Genomic DNA, 12,613 nt, shown 5'->3' on the forward strand with positions numbered 1-12,613 from the left:
TGAACAGCCAAAGAAATAAGCAAGGAGCTAAGAGATGTCCAAGACAGAATAAAGAAATTTCAGGAATGTAAGGTTTTGAATCATGGACAACACAGTGCTTTTTTTTTTTTTTTAATCACTAACTGGAAATAATTAGGACATGTAATAATATATCATGGAGAACAGCAGTTGGTTTTCAATAAGCATCTCTATATTTTTAATTAATTTTTATTGGAGTAGGATTGCTTTATAATGTCCCGTTAGTTTCTTGCTATACAACAAAGTGAATCATATCTATACATGCATCTACTCTCATTTTAAATTTCCTTCCTATTTAGGTCACCAGGAAGATATCTTTATTCTTGACCATTTCTGTACATCCATCTCCCTCAGGGATAACTGTAACATGTGGGGCTCAAGCATGTATTCACCTAGGTTCATATTTCAGATTCTAGAAGTCCATGTCCCTGAAAGTTCCATCCCTTCCAGAGTCTACATTTCCCCCTGCAATACTGAATCCCCCCTCCACTATCGCCTTTCTTTTTCCCATTCACACTGAGGAAATGTCTGAAATCACAGCTCTCTTTTCCCTTCATGATGTCCTCATATTCTAGATTTCAGTTTCCAAGTGCCTAGAAGAAAGCTTTTAATAGTGGTAATTCTCTAGGCAGGGGCAGTACAGCTGTATATAATGGGCTCCAGATGATAGCATATGTTCTCACCACAGTGAAGACAGGGGCTGGGACTAATCCAGATGACCCTGGGACATCCCAAGTCTCTCAGAATCTCCAACAGCTGAGCCCGAACCTGGGCAAGTCTCGCTTCCAGGAGAACACCCTGAGATCTGTAACTCTCCTGAGGGGCAGGATAATGCTCTTGCGTTAAGCAGGGCAGTCCAGTGGTGTGTCGCAGCAGCTTCTCCATAACAGCCATGGACAGGAAGTTCTCACACAGGCTTAAGTACCTGAGCCGGGAGCAGTGGCTTAGGGCAGGCAAGATGGCCTCTAGCTGGGAGTCCTTGATCCCACACAGATCTAAGTCCAATTCCTGGAGGGTGGCTTCAACTTTCTCCAGCAGAACGCGGAGGAGCCCAGGATTAAAGTCAGTCATGGTGACACCACTCAGATCTAGGCCCTTTAGCTGACTGATGTTTGGGCTCTGGGACAGGTGGGTCAAGTCTGATTCTGTAAGCCAGCAGTTGGTTATTGACAGGTTGTCCAAGGGGGACTTCAGGCACCTGGGGAGAAACCAAACAATTAGTTCTTGGAAACTGAAGTACCAGGTTGCATACTGGTGATAGACAAATGGCTTCTATGGAACTAACATTAGTCAGGCCAACTCTTGAGGGTCAGTACACTGATTCTCCATTTCATTGTAGGCTAAGTCCTATCACCTTCACTGTGAGACTGAGTCACCTCACAGAATCTAGAGAGCACTCTCACCTCATCTATCAAGCAGAGTACAACATACTCTACTTCCTTATGGGGATGAATGAAGATACTGGAATGCATAAGAATATGCTATGAGGAGAGCCAGGAAGAGTCTCTTTCAAGTGTAGACATCACTTAATATTAGTGTTGGGTGATAAGATTTAAAAATAACTTCATGTAAGGCTTCCTTCAGTCCAAGTTTGGGCTCCATATGCCTCTATCTCTGACCAAGTGAGGTCCTAGGGAGACATACATAAGGAACCAACTTATGTTGCCTTCTAGAGGGGCTCACTTACATCCCTGCATCATCTACCGACTTTCTATCACTTTTTATTATTCTTTTCTCTCAATTCAATTAACAAACAGTTCAGTTAACGTATCTGGAGAACAAAACACCATCTTATAGACAGGGATACCAAGGGATCATTTCATGAAAAGTTGGGCACAATAAAGGACAGAAATGATATGGACCTAACAGAAGCAGAAGATATTAAGAAGACGTGGCATGAATACACAGAAGAACTATACAAAAAATATCTTCATGACACATGTACCCCAATGTTCATCACAGCACTGTTTATAATAGCCAGGACATGAAAGCAACCTAGATGCCCATCAGGAGACGAATGGATAAAGAAGCTGTGGTACATATACACCATGGAATATTACTCAGCCATTAAAAAGAATTCATTTGAATCAGTTCTAATGAGATGGATGAAACTGGAGCCCATTATACAGAGTGAAGTAAGCCAGGAAGATAAAGACCAATACAGTATACTAACACATATATATGAAAGTTTAAAAGATGGTAACAATAAGCCTATATGCAAAACAGAAAAAGAGACACAGATGTACAGAACAGACTTGGACTCTGTGGGAGAAGGCGAGGGTGGGATGTTCTGAGAGAATAGCATTGAAACAAGTATACCATCAAGGGTGAAACAGATCACCAGCCCAGGCTGGATGCATGAGATGGGTGCTCAGGGCTGGTGCACTGGGATGACCCAGAGGGATGGGATGGAGAGGGAGGCAGGAGGAGGGATTGGGATGGGGAACACATGTAAATCCATGGATGATTCGTGCTAATGTGTGGCAAAAACCACTACAATATTGTAAAGTAATTAGCCTCCAACAAATAAAAATAAATGGAAAAATAAATAAAATGAACCTTAAAAAAATAAAAAAGATCTTCATGACCCAGATAATCACAATTGTGTGATCACTCACCTAGAACCAGACATCCTGAAATGCAAAGTCAGGAGGGCCTTAGGAAGCATCACTATGAACAAAGCTAGTGGAGGTGATGGAATTCCAGTTGAACTATTTCAAATCCTAAAAGATGATGCTGTGAAAATGCTACACGTGATATGCCAGCAAATTTGGAAAACACAGCAGTGGCCACAGGACTGGAAAAGGTCAGTTTTCATTCCAATTCCAAAGAAAGGCAATGCCAAACAATGCCCAAACTACCACACAATTACCCTTGTCTCACACACTAGTAAAGTAATGCTCAAAATTCTCCAAGCTGGGCTTCAGCAATACATGAACTGTGAACTTCCAGATGTTCAAGCTGGTTTTAGAAAAGGCAGAGGAACCAGAGATCAAATTGCCAGCATCTGTTGGATCACTGAAAAAGCAAGAGAGTTCTAGAAAAACATCTACTTCTGCTTTATTGACTATGCCAAAGCCTTTGACTGTGTGGATCACAACAAACTGGAAAATTCTGAAAGAGATGGGAATACCAGACCACCTGATCTGCCTCTTGAGAAACCTGTATGCAGGTCAGGAAGCAACAGTTAGAACTTGACATGGAACAACAGACTGATTCCAAATAGGGGAAGGAGTATGTCAAGGCTGTATATTGTCACCCTGCTTATTTAACTTCTATGCGGAGTACATCATGAGAAACGCTGGGCTGGAAGAAGCACAAGCTGGAATCAAGATTGCCGGGAGAAATATCAATAACCTCAGATATGCAGATGGCACCACCCTTATGGCAGAGAGTGAAGAGGAACTAAAAAGCCTCTTGATGAAAGTGAAAGAGGAGAGTGAAAAAGTTGGCTTAAAGCTCAACATTCAGAAAACTAAGATCATGGCATCCGGTCCCATCACTTCATGGCAAATAGATGGGGAAACAGTGGAAACAGTGACAGACTTTATTTTTTGGGGCTCCAAAATCACTGCAGATGGTGACTGTAGCCATGAAATTAAAAGACACTTGCTCTTTGGTTCTTGGAAGAAAAGTTATGACCAACCTAGACAGCATATTAAAAAGCAGAGACATTCCTTTGCCAAAAAAGCTATGGTTTTTCCAGTAGTCATGTATGGATGTTAGAGCTGGACTATAAAGAAAGCTGAGTGCTAAGAATTGATGCTCTTGAACTGTGGTGTTGGAGAAGACACTTGAGAGTCGCTTGGACTCCAAGGAGATCCAACCAGTCCATCCTAAAAGAAATCAGTACTGAATATTCATTGAAAAGACTGATGTTGAAGCTGAAACTCCATTACTTTGGCCATATAATACAAAGAACTGACTCATTTGAAAAGACCCTGATGCTGGGAAAGATTGAAGGCAGGAAGAGAATGGGATGGCAGAGAATTAGATGGTTTGATGGCATCACTGACTCAATGAACATGAGTTTGAGTAAACTCCGGGAGTTGGTGATGGACAGGGAGGCCTGGCGTGCTGCAGTTCATGTCATGGGATATCACACTTAAGGAGAGTGCAACAAAGGAGACAATGCTTTTGACATTCTAGGGTTGTGTTCAGTGTTACCCAGCTAGTGGTCCACTCCCACCTGAGCATCTGGTCTAGGCAGCCTTCAAGGAAGGAGGGATAGTCCAGATGGAGGTCCTGGAGGTGACCGAGCCTCAGGAACTGAGAGGTGATTTGGGCAAGGTGATCCTGTTCCTGCTCTGTGAAGGCAGACAGGTGGATGGGGGAGAGACGGAGTCTCTGCAAGTTACTCATCTTTCCCAGGAGAGAGGCAAATGTGGCCAGGGTGGACAGATGCCAAATCCAATTCACTTGCACCTCCTGGATACAGTCCAGCTGCACCATGCTCAGCACCTTCACAATATTGTCCATTGGCATTGCAGAGATCTTCAGCTTCTTACAGCAGAGATGCACAGAGGCTTTTCTCTGCTCCACCCACCTAAGAAGGTAGGTGAGAAAGTTATCTAGGGTCCTTTTCTTTAGGCAAAGGTCTATAAAAATCTTCAGTGGAGCCAAGTGCTGCTTTGTCACTGAGCCCTGCTCAGCCACTGGTGCCATTCCTGAGCTTGAGCACTCATAACTGCTGGCTCCAGACCACATGCTCCAGAAGTTCTGGCCAGTATTCCGTAAATCTAGCAGCCGCAGTTTGCACCTCCTAGAGGAACAAGGAAACTGATGAGGATGTATCAAAATCCACACAAAATAAAAAAACAGCCTTACAATTTGACAACATCCTGCCCACCTGTGCTGTAACTTAACATTTCTGACATCCTCTGCTGCCTTGTTCACTACCCTCTCTGCCTCACTGTCCTCCATGCCCCTTCCCCTTTTATCCTTTCTGGTTCTCCACTTTAGTATCTTTAGTATATCAAGGTTCTTTGAGGAGGTGGGAAATGTTCTTCTAGGCTCCCATTCACTACAGGCACTCTTCAACTTCCAGAAGGTACTTCCTTTAGCAACAAGTTTTCTGCATTACCATTTTCAGAATCCTTTCCACCCACCTGTTTTCAACCCACCTATCTCCTCTGGGACATCCAAGATTTTATCAAGGTGCCTTAAACACACTCACCTGGAACGAACCTTCTGGGCCAGCAAACCGTCAAGTGCTTCCAGCACTGCTTGTAAAGGCCCCACATGAGGCATGTCAATCAAGCCTCCCAGAGGCAGGCGGACAAAGGGCCAGGCTTGCACCATGGCCTTCAGGGTCTTGATGTGTCTCCCGTGGAATGTCTCCATGAAGAGGGGTGGGAAGAGCTCTGTGGGCAGATCCTCCAGAACAGAAAAGGCCAAAGCATCATCCCTCAGCAGGTGCTTTCCTGCCAGGTCCAGGAGTCTGGATGGGTTCTGGACACTCATCTTGACTCTACAAGAAAAGGAATCCTGTAGAAACTGCCAGGGCACAAGGCATCCATCTCAGGCCAAGCAGAAGCACACCTAAGACATTCTCCCGAAATTTCAGAAGAACCTACTCAGAGCCAAGGTCACTGGTCTGGCAGGGGTGGAAATGCCTCAGTCAGCCCATGTGACACTCTGGCCTCAATGGGCACAAAGCTATAACTCTTTCCCTACTGGTTTCAGAACAAACCTCTCACAAGTACCAATGAAGAAAAAAGACAGTCACTAGCCTGTTTAGTAACATCCATTGCTTTGTATGATTCAGGTCCCACTAGAAAGTGGATACCAAGAACCCCGAGAGTTCACTCCAAACTATTTGGGGAAGAGTTTCAAATAATCTCTTTGAGCCCTACATTAGTGAGAGTTATGTGGACTAGCAAGGCCTCCAACCTGAGTTACCTCTAACATGAATATCATTGTGTTCAAAATATTTAATTTAAATTTCATTAAATAAAATTCCAAAATGTATGCTTTTCATTAAAAATATCTCCTTTGTAAAGTCATTTTAAATTGATATCAACTAAAGCACAAATCAAAATGCTTGAGATTGAGGCAAAACTACACTGCTAGGCAAAACTAAAACATGAAATGTGTTCATGTGAGAGAAACAATTTTTTGAAAGCTCTCACTGCATCCAGAGATACATGCCACCCTTCAAGACTTAATCATGGGTAAAAAAGGGTGTCCTCATGAGGACAGTAACTTACTGCTCTGGTGGGGCTGGTGGGGCGCTCAGATCTCAGATGCTGTGGAGAACCCAGTTGGTATCTCTAGAGCAGGAAGATTCTGCATCTCTTTTCCAGTGCTTCAGACTTTTAAACACCTTTCTATTCCCATCATCCCTCTGTCCCACTACTAAGCCAATCAGTAAAGGACACATGATTAGATTACCTAGTGCCAATTGGATCATCACATTTCTGTAGGTTAGTTGATTGAATCCGATACACATTCAGGAGACAGAGGATGATGGGGTTGCTGGATAATCAAGGACCCAATCACTGATTCACAAAGACATTATTCTAGGTGATATTAAGGTAGTAAAAGATGGCTTCTCTGTGGCTCAATGGTAAAGAATCTGATGGCAATGCAGGGACATGGGTTTGACCAATGGTTGGGGAAGGCACCACATGTCAAGCAGCAACTAAGCCCATGTACCACAACTACTGAACCTTTGCCCTAAAGCCTGGAATGACAGAGGATGAGATGGTTGGATGGTGTCACCAACTCAATGGATGTGAGTTTGAGCAAGCTGTGGGAGTTGATGGTGGACAGGGAAGCCTGGCATGCTGCGGTCCACGGAGTAGCGAAGAGTCGGACACGACTGAGCGCCTGAACTGAACTGAATTGAACTGGAAACTGAAAGTACTGAAACCGATGCTCTCTGGAGCCCATGCTCTACAACACAAAAGGGCATAGCAGTGAGAAGCCCATGTACCTCAACTAAAGGGTAGCCCCCACTCACCTCAACTAGAGAAATGCTCACTCAGCAACAAACCTAGCACAACGAAAAATAAAATATAAAATTTAAAAAAGATAGTAAAAGAGAGTGGATCAGAAGAGACAGTGTCACCTTACTGTTTTGTTTTGTTTTTTCCTCAGAAAGCTGGGCTCAGCACAACAAACTGCAGAAGAAGATTAAAACTAAGATGTGAGATGAGGATGAAGTGTGAATCCTGTGATCAAGGCTTATTTTCCAAGACTGAGAGGCACTGAAGGTGGGTGCTGTGGGCTCTTTGGGAACTTGGAGTCAGAGAAGAAATAAACCCAGGTCATTCCCAAATAACCTTGCCATCCAGAGGCAGCTGCTACCAGGAGAGGTTTGCTTGTTTGTTTGTTAATTTTTCTCACTGAGGACATTTTCCAGAGGGTAAATTTCCCCAACTATTTTTCAGGGTTCTTATAAGCCAAACGTAATTTTATTGGCCCCTTTCCAAGTGAATTTACATAATTACTGTTTCCTCAAACTTCAAACTTTGCTAAGTTCAACACAAATTCTGATCAAGGTAATGCCATTAGGTACAGAAATAAAGTTCTATTTTTCTTGTCAGAAATACCAGCGCCTTTCCTACACTAAATACAGAAGCTCTTATTAATGTTTAACATTCTACCAATTCAGGGATGACTCCCACTTTAGGCTGCATCAGAGAAAAACTCCTTTGAAGTTTAAGATCACACATAAAGGGAGACCCTTTCTGCTATCTCCAAGAATTTTCCATGCCTCTCTCCCACCCAATTTACTTGATGCCCAAACAATTCTTATATACTACTGGCCACTAAGGTGAAGACTCTTTGAAGGGTGTTTCCCTTCTTGGCCACTTTGGGGAAGATGCTTTTCACCACATTTCTGCCATGGTAAATAGCCTTTGCATAAGAAAGGGTTTAACTGGATTCTACTCAATAGATGTTTTAAAGTCCCGGCCACCAGTCCCTTTTATTAGTAACAATGATAAGCATAAACATTTCTGTTATGGAATACAAATTGAGTGAGCCACCATGTGGGCACTTTTTATGTACTACTTCAGATAACCTTCAGGGAAAACCTAAATATTACTCAGATTTTCCGCATTCTAGGCTAGTGAGCCAAGGTCACTGCTAAGTAGAGTAATCTACCCATTTCTGTGCAGAGAATAATTAGCTGATGGGATGAGAAGGACTCTCCCAAGCTGCCAGGAAACCTAAACATTGGAAAGGACTGTCTGAGAGACTTCATTTGATGTTAGCAGAAATGTGGAATTTGAGAAGTCTAAGCTTGGGATGTTCCTATAGGATTACAGCTTCCATGAGATCCAAAAGGAGCAAGATCCAAAAGAAGCAAGAGGCTCACCTTTCATTCCCTTGCAGTCAGCACCTCCAGTCCTGAGATAAACGAAAGGGACTTTTAATCTACTTAATACATGCTAGTGAGTGTGTGAAGAAAAGGGAAGCCTCTTATACTATTGATGGGAATATAAATTGGTGCAGCCACTTTGGAAAACAGTATGCAGGTTCCTCCAAAAACTAATGATAGACTTGCTATCTGGTCCAGCAATCCCCACTCCCAGGCAAATATCCAGACAAACTAAGAGTAAAAAAGTTATGTGCACCCCTATATTCACAGCATCATTGTATACAATAACCAAGACATGGAAAGAACCTAAATGTCCATCGACAGAAGAATGAATAAAATACATACACACACACACACACACACACACACACACACACACACACAATGGAATATTACCCAGCTATTAAAAATAATGAAACAATGTTATTCGCAGCAATGTGGATGGACCTAGAGATTACCATACTAAGTGAAGCAAATCAGAACAAGAAAGACAAATACTGTACAATATCACTTATATGTGGAGTATAAAACATGACACAATGCAGGAGATCCCAGTTCAGTTCCTGAGTCAGGAAGATCCGCTAGAGAAGGGATAGGCTACCCACTCCAGTATTCTTGGGCTTTCCTTGTGGCTCAGCTGGTAAAGAATCTGCACACAATGTGGGAGACCTGGGTTCAACCCCTGGGTTGGGAAGATCCTCTGGAGAAGGGAAAGGCTATCCACTCCAGTATTCTGGCCTGGAGAATTCCATGGACTATATAGCCCATAGGTTCACAAAGAGTTGGACATGACTGAGTGACTTTCAATTTCAATTTTTCACAAAACAAGTCACAAATTTAGAGAACCAGTAGACTTAAAGTTGCCGAAGGTGAGGAGTGTGAGGGAGGGAAGAACTGGGAGTTTGGGATTGGTAGATGCAAACTATTATATATAGGATGTATAAACATCAAGGTCTTACTATATTATCCTGTGATAAACATAATGGAAAAAATATGAAACTATATATATATATATATATATATATATAAAAAACTGAATCGCTTTTCTGGACAGTAGAAATTAAACACAACATTGTAATTCAATTATACTTCAAAAACATTAAAAAAAATAATCTAGGGTTTCACTGGTGGTCCAGTGGTTAAGAATCCACCTTGCAGTACAGGATTACTGATTTGATTCCTGGTCCAGGAAGACCTCACATGATACTCGCAGGGCAACTTAGCCCAAGAGGCACAACTGCTGAGTTTGTGCCCTAGAGCCCTTGAACTACAACTGCTGAGCCCATGGGAAGCAACTACTGAAGCCTGTGCACCCTAGAGCCTGTGCTCCAAGACAAGAGAAGCCACCACAATGAGACACCTGAGCACCACAATGAAGAGTATCTCCCATTCACCCCAACCTCAGAAAGCACACACAGCAATGAAGACCTAGCACAGCCAAAATAAAAATAAATTACTTAATTAAAAAAAATAAAATCGAATTCTCTGAAGAAAACTCATGGGCTAATCTGAAGTCTACAATAGTGTCCAGTTCCCAATTTGATTATTATAGGACTTATGGGAATCTAGGGGAATTCTGAAGGACCTTTCTGAATGAGCAGCGATCTGTTGAGGGAATTGTGTCTGAGAAAATCAGAGACAGACATAGGTTTTAGTGGTGAAGACAAATTTTATTCAGGACTATGGCAATAGAGGAAAAGATACCCCATCATGTAACTGGGTTTCACTCACAATTCACCAGATATGAGTAGGGATTCACAGCCAAGAAGTAGTGTGTTTCTGGGCTGGCAAATTTTTGAGAGGAGACATTAGGTTTGGGAGGGATTCTGGCTGAACCAGAATAGCTTTCTTGCTAATAGATTTCTTGGTGAAGACAGCCCAGCATGATCAGATACCAGTGGTGGGAAATAAGCAATTTTGATCAGATTTTTCAGGGGTGATCAATTATCAATGGTAGAAATACTTACTGAACTGGCTTAGAATTCTTGCTTAAACTGGGATTTTAGAAAAGCATCCACAGACAATCCTGGAGGATGGTTCAGGAGCCTGAATATATTTTGGTCAAAAGAGGGATGTTCTCTGTTGAAAGGATTGTGTTAGGGCACTGGGTGGACTGTGCAGACACTAATGTAGTGAAGTATGTGGCCAAATTGAAAACAGACAAGTCACTGATGATGGGCAGGGAGAGCACACAGAGGTCACCTGGGACTTGGAATGAAGAGTTGATCCTTTGAAAGATTTTCATGATCTGATGAATTCTTTCTTGTTTCCTATGATGTTTGCTTGGAGATAATGTTGTAGTGGACAACGGGGCAGGAAAGAGGAGCAGGTAGAGAGCTCAACCTGTATCCTGGCTTGGACAGAGCAGTTGTGTTGGAGACCCACGGAGTTTGCAGGATGCTTGGATGTGGCTGCAGGGGAAACAGAAAGAGGAGGATGGCCATTGGAATGTTGACGGGTCCAATGGAGTCTTGTTCTCTATATATGATGATGAGTTGCTATGAACTGAATGTTTCACCAGTTTCATCATCAATGTTTCATCAGTCTCCATCTCCTACTCCACCTCCCATACACAACCACACACACCCCACATCTTGAGCCCATATCATGAAGCCTTAGTCCCCAGTGTGATGGCATTTGAAGTTACCTTTGGAGGTAACTGGGCTTCCTGGTGGCTCAGACAGTAAAGAATCTGTCTGCAATGTGGGGGAGCAGGATTCAGTCCCTGGGTCGGGGATCTTCCCCTGGAGATCCCCTGGAGAAGAAAATGGCAGCCCACTCCAGTATTCTTGCCTGTAGAATTCCATGGGCAAAGGAGTCTGACGGGCTACGGTCCATGGGGTCACAAAGAGTTGGACATGACTGAGTAACACTCACTTACTCGCTTAGGAGGTAACTAATTTTTGATGAGGAGGTAGAGTTGGAGCTCCATTACAGGTTAGAGACCTTAGAACCAGATGAAGAGACCTGAGCTCCCTGCCTCCCCACCAAGTGAGGAAACTAGGAAGCTTGTTCCCTCCACCACCTGGACCTCACTGCCTCCTGATCACAGTTATCCAGGCTCCAGAATAAGAAGATACACATTTTCTTTGTTTAAGCCCCTCAGTCCATGTTATTCTGTTATAATAGCCTAAATTGACTAAGAATGGAATAGAAAGAGTGTACAGGAAAGTGAAAGGTCTTTGTAGGCTCATGATCATTTTCTCATGAAAAAAATTACACAGAACACATTAAGAAGTTGGTGCTGTCCATAGTGGTTTAAAGTACATGTGCACTGGGAAGACCCAGAGGGATCAGGTGGAGAGGGAGGTGGGAGGGGGGACCAGGATGGGGAATACATGTAAATCCATGGCTAATTCATTTCAATGTATGACAAAAACTACTGTAATGATGTAAAGTAATTAGCCTCCAACTAATAAAAATAAATGGAAAAAAAAATAATTAAAAAAAAAGTACATATCATATGATAAACTTTATAATGTAGTCCACTACATAAAATTCCTTAGGAATATAATAATCATTCTTTCATTCATTATTATAAGTCATGTCTTATAAATATGTATTATACTTCCAGATCCACTAAGCTTAGAAGAAATTTATGAAGTGAAAATTACATGGATCCAATTCTTGTATAGGATTTCCCTGATGGCTCAGATGGTAAAGCATTGGCCTACAATGAGGGAGACCCAGGTGTGATCCCTGGGTTGGGACGATCCCCTGGAGAAGGAAATGGCAACCCACTCCAGTACTCTTGTCTGGAAAATCCCATGGACGGAGGAGCCAGTTGGGCTACAGCCCATGGGGTCTCAAAGAGTCGGACATAACTGAAGCGACTTCACTTTCACACTTGTGTAAATGAAACCCTCCTCATGGGGTTAACAGGAAGTAGTAACTAATAGATGTTCTTGGGTATGCCTCAGAACAGTAGAGAATGGAACAGCTTATTTAAAACCTTCCTCTTGGACTTCTCTGGTGGTATAGTGGATAAGAATCCCCCTGCCAATGCAGGGGACACAGCTTCAATCCCTGGTCTGGGAAAGATTCCTCAAGCCATGGGGCAATTAAGCTCCTGCACCACAATCAGTGAGCCTGTGTGCCTTGACTACTGAAGCTGTTGCCTCCAAGAGCCCACACCCTGCAACTACTGGGTCCTCTGCTACTGAAGACAGTGCATCTAGAGCATGAAGCCACCACAGTGAGAGCCCATGCACTGCAACTAAGAGTAGCCCCTGCTCACCACAACTGCAGAAAAGCCACACACAGCAG

At 42.9% G+C, this 12,613-nt stretch overlaps 1 protein-coding gene across 1 annotated transcript; it reads right to left on the minus strand.

The window, feature by feature from the left end:
- Positions 1–642: 642 nt before the first annotated feature.
- LOC110142845 (PRAME family member 8-like) lies at positions 643–5,481 on the minus strand. Its single transcript, XM_020902235.2, has 3 exons — positions 5,195–5,481; positions 4,208–4,780; positions 643–1,216 (listed from the first exon to the last, which is right to left on the minus strand). Exons 1-3 carry the CDS (start codon positions 5,479–5,481, stop codon positions 643–645), a joined length of 1,434 nt encoding a protein of 477 aa, XP_020757894.2.
- Between the last annotated feature and the right edge of the window lie 7,132 nt (positions 5,482–12,613).

Source organism: Odocoileus virginianus, chromosome 11, assembly GCF_023699985.2.
Source record: "Odocoileus virginianus isolate 20LAN1187 ecotype Illinois chromosome 11, Ovbor_1.2, whole genome shotgun sequence".
In the NCBI taxonomy this organism is placed as follows: domain Eukaryota; kingdom Metazoa; phylum Chordata; class Mammalia; order Artiodactyla; family Cervidae; genus Odocoileus; species Odocoileus virginianus.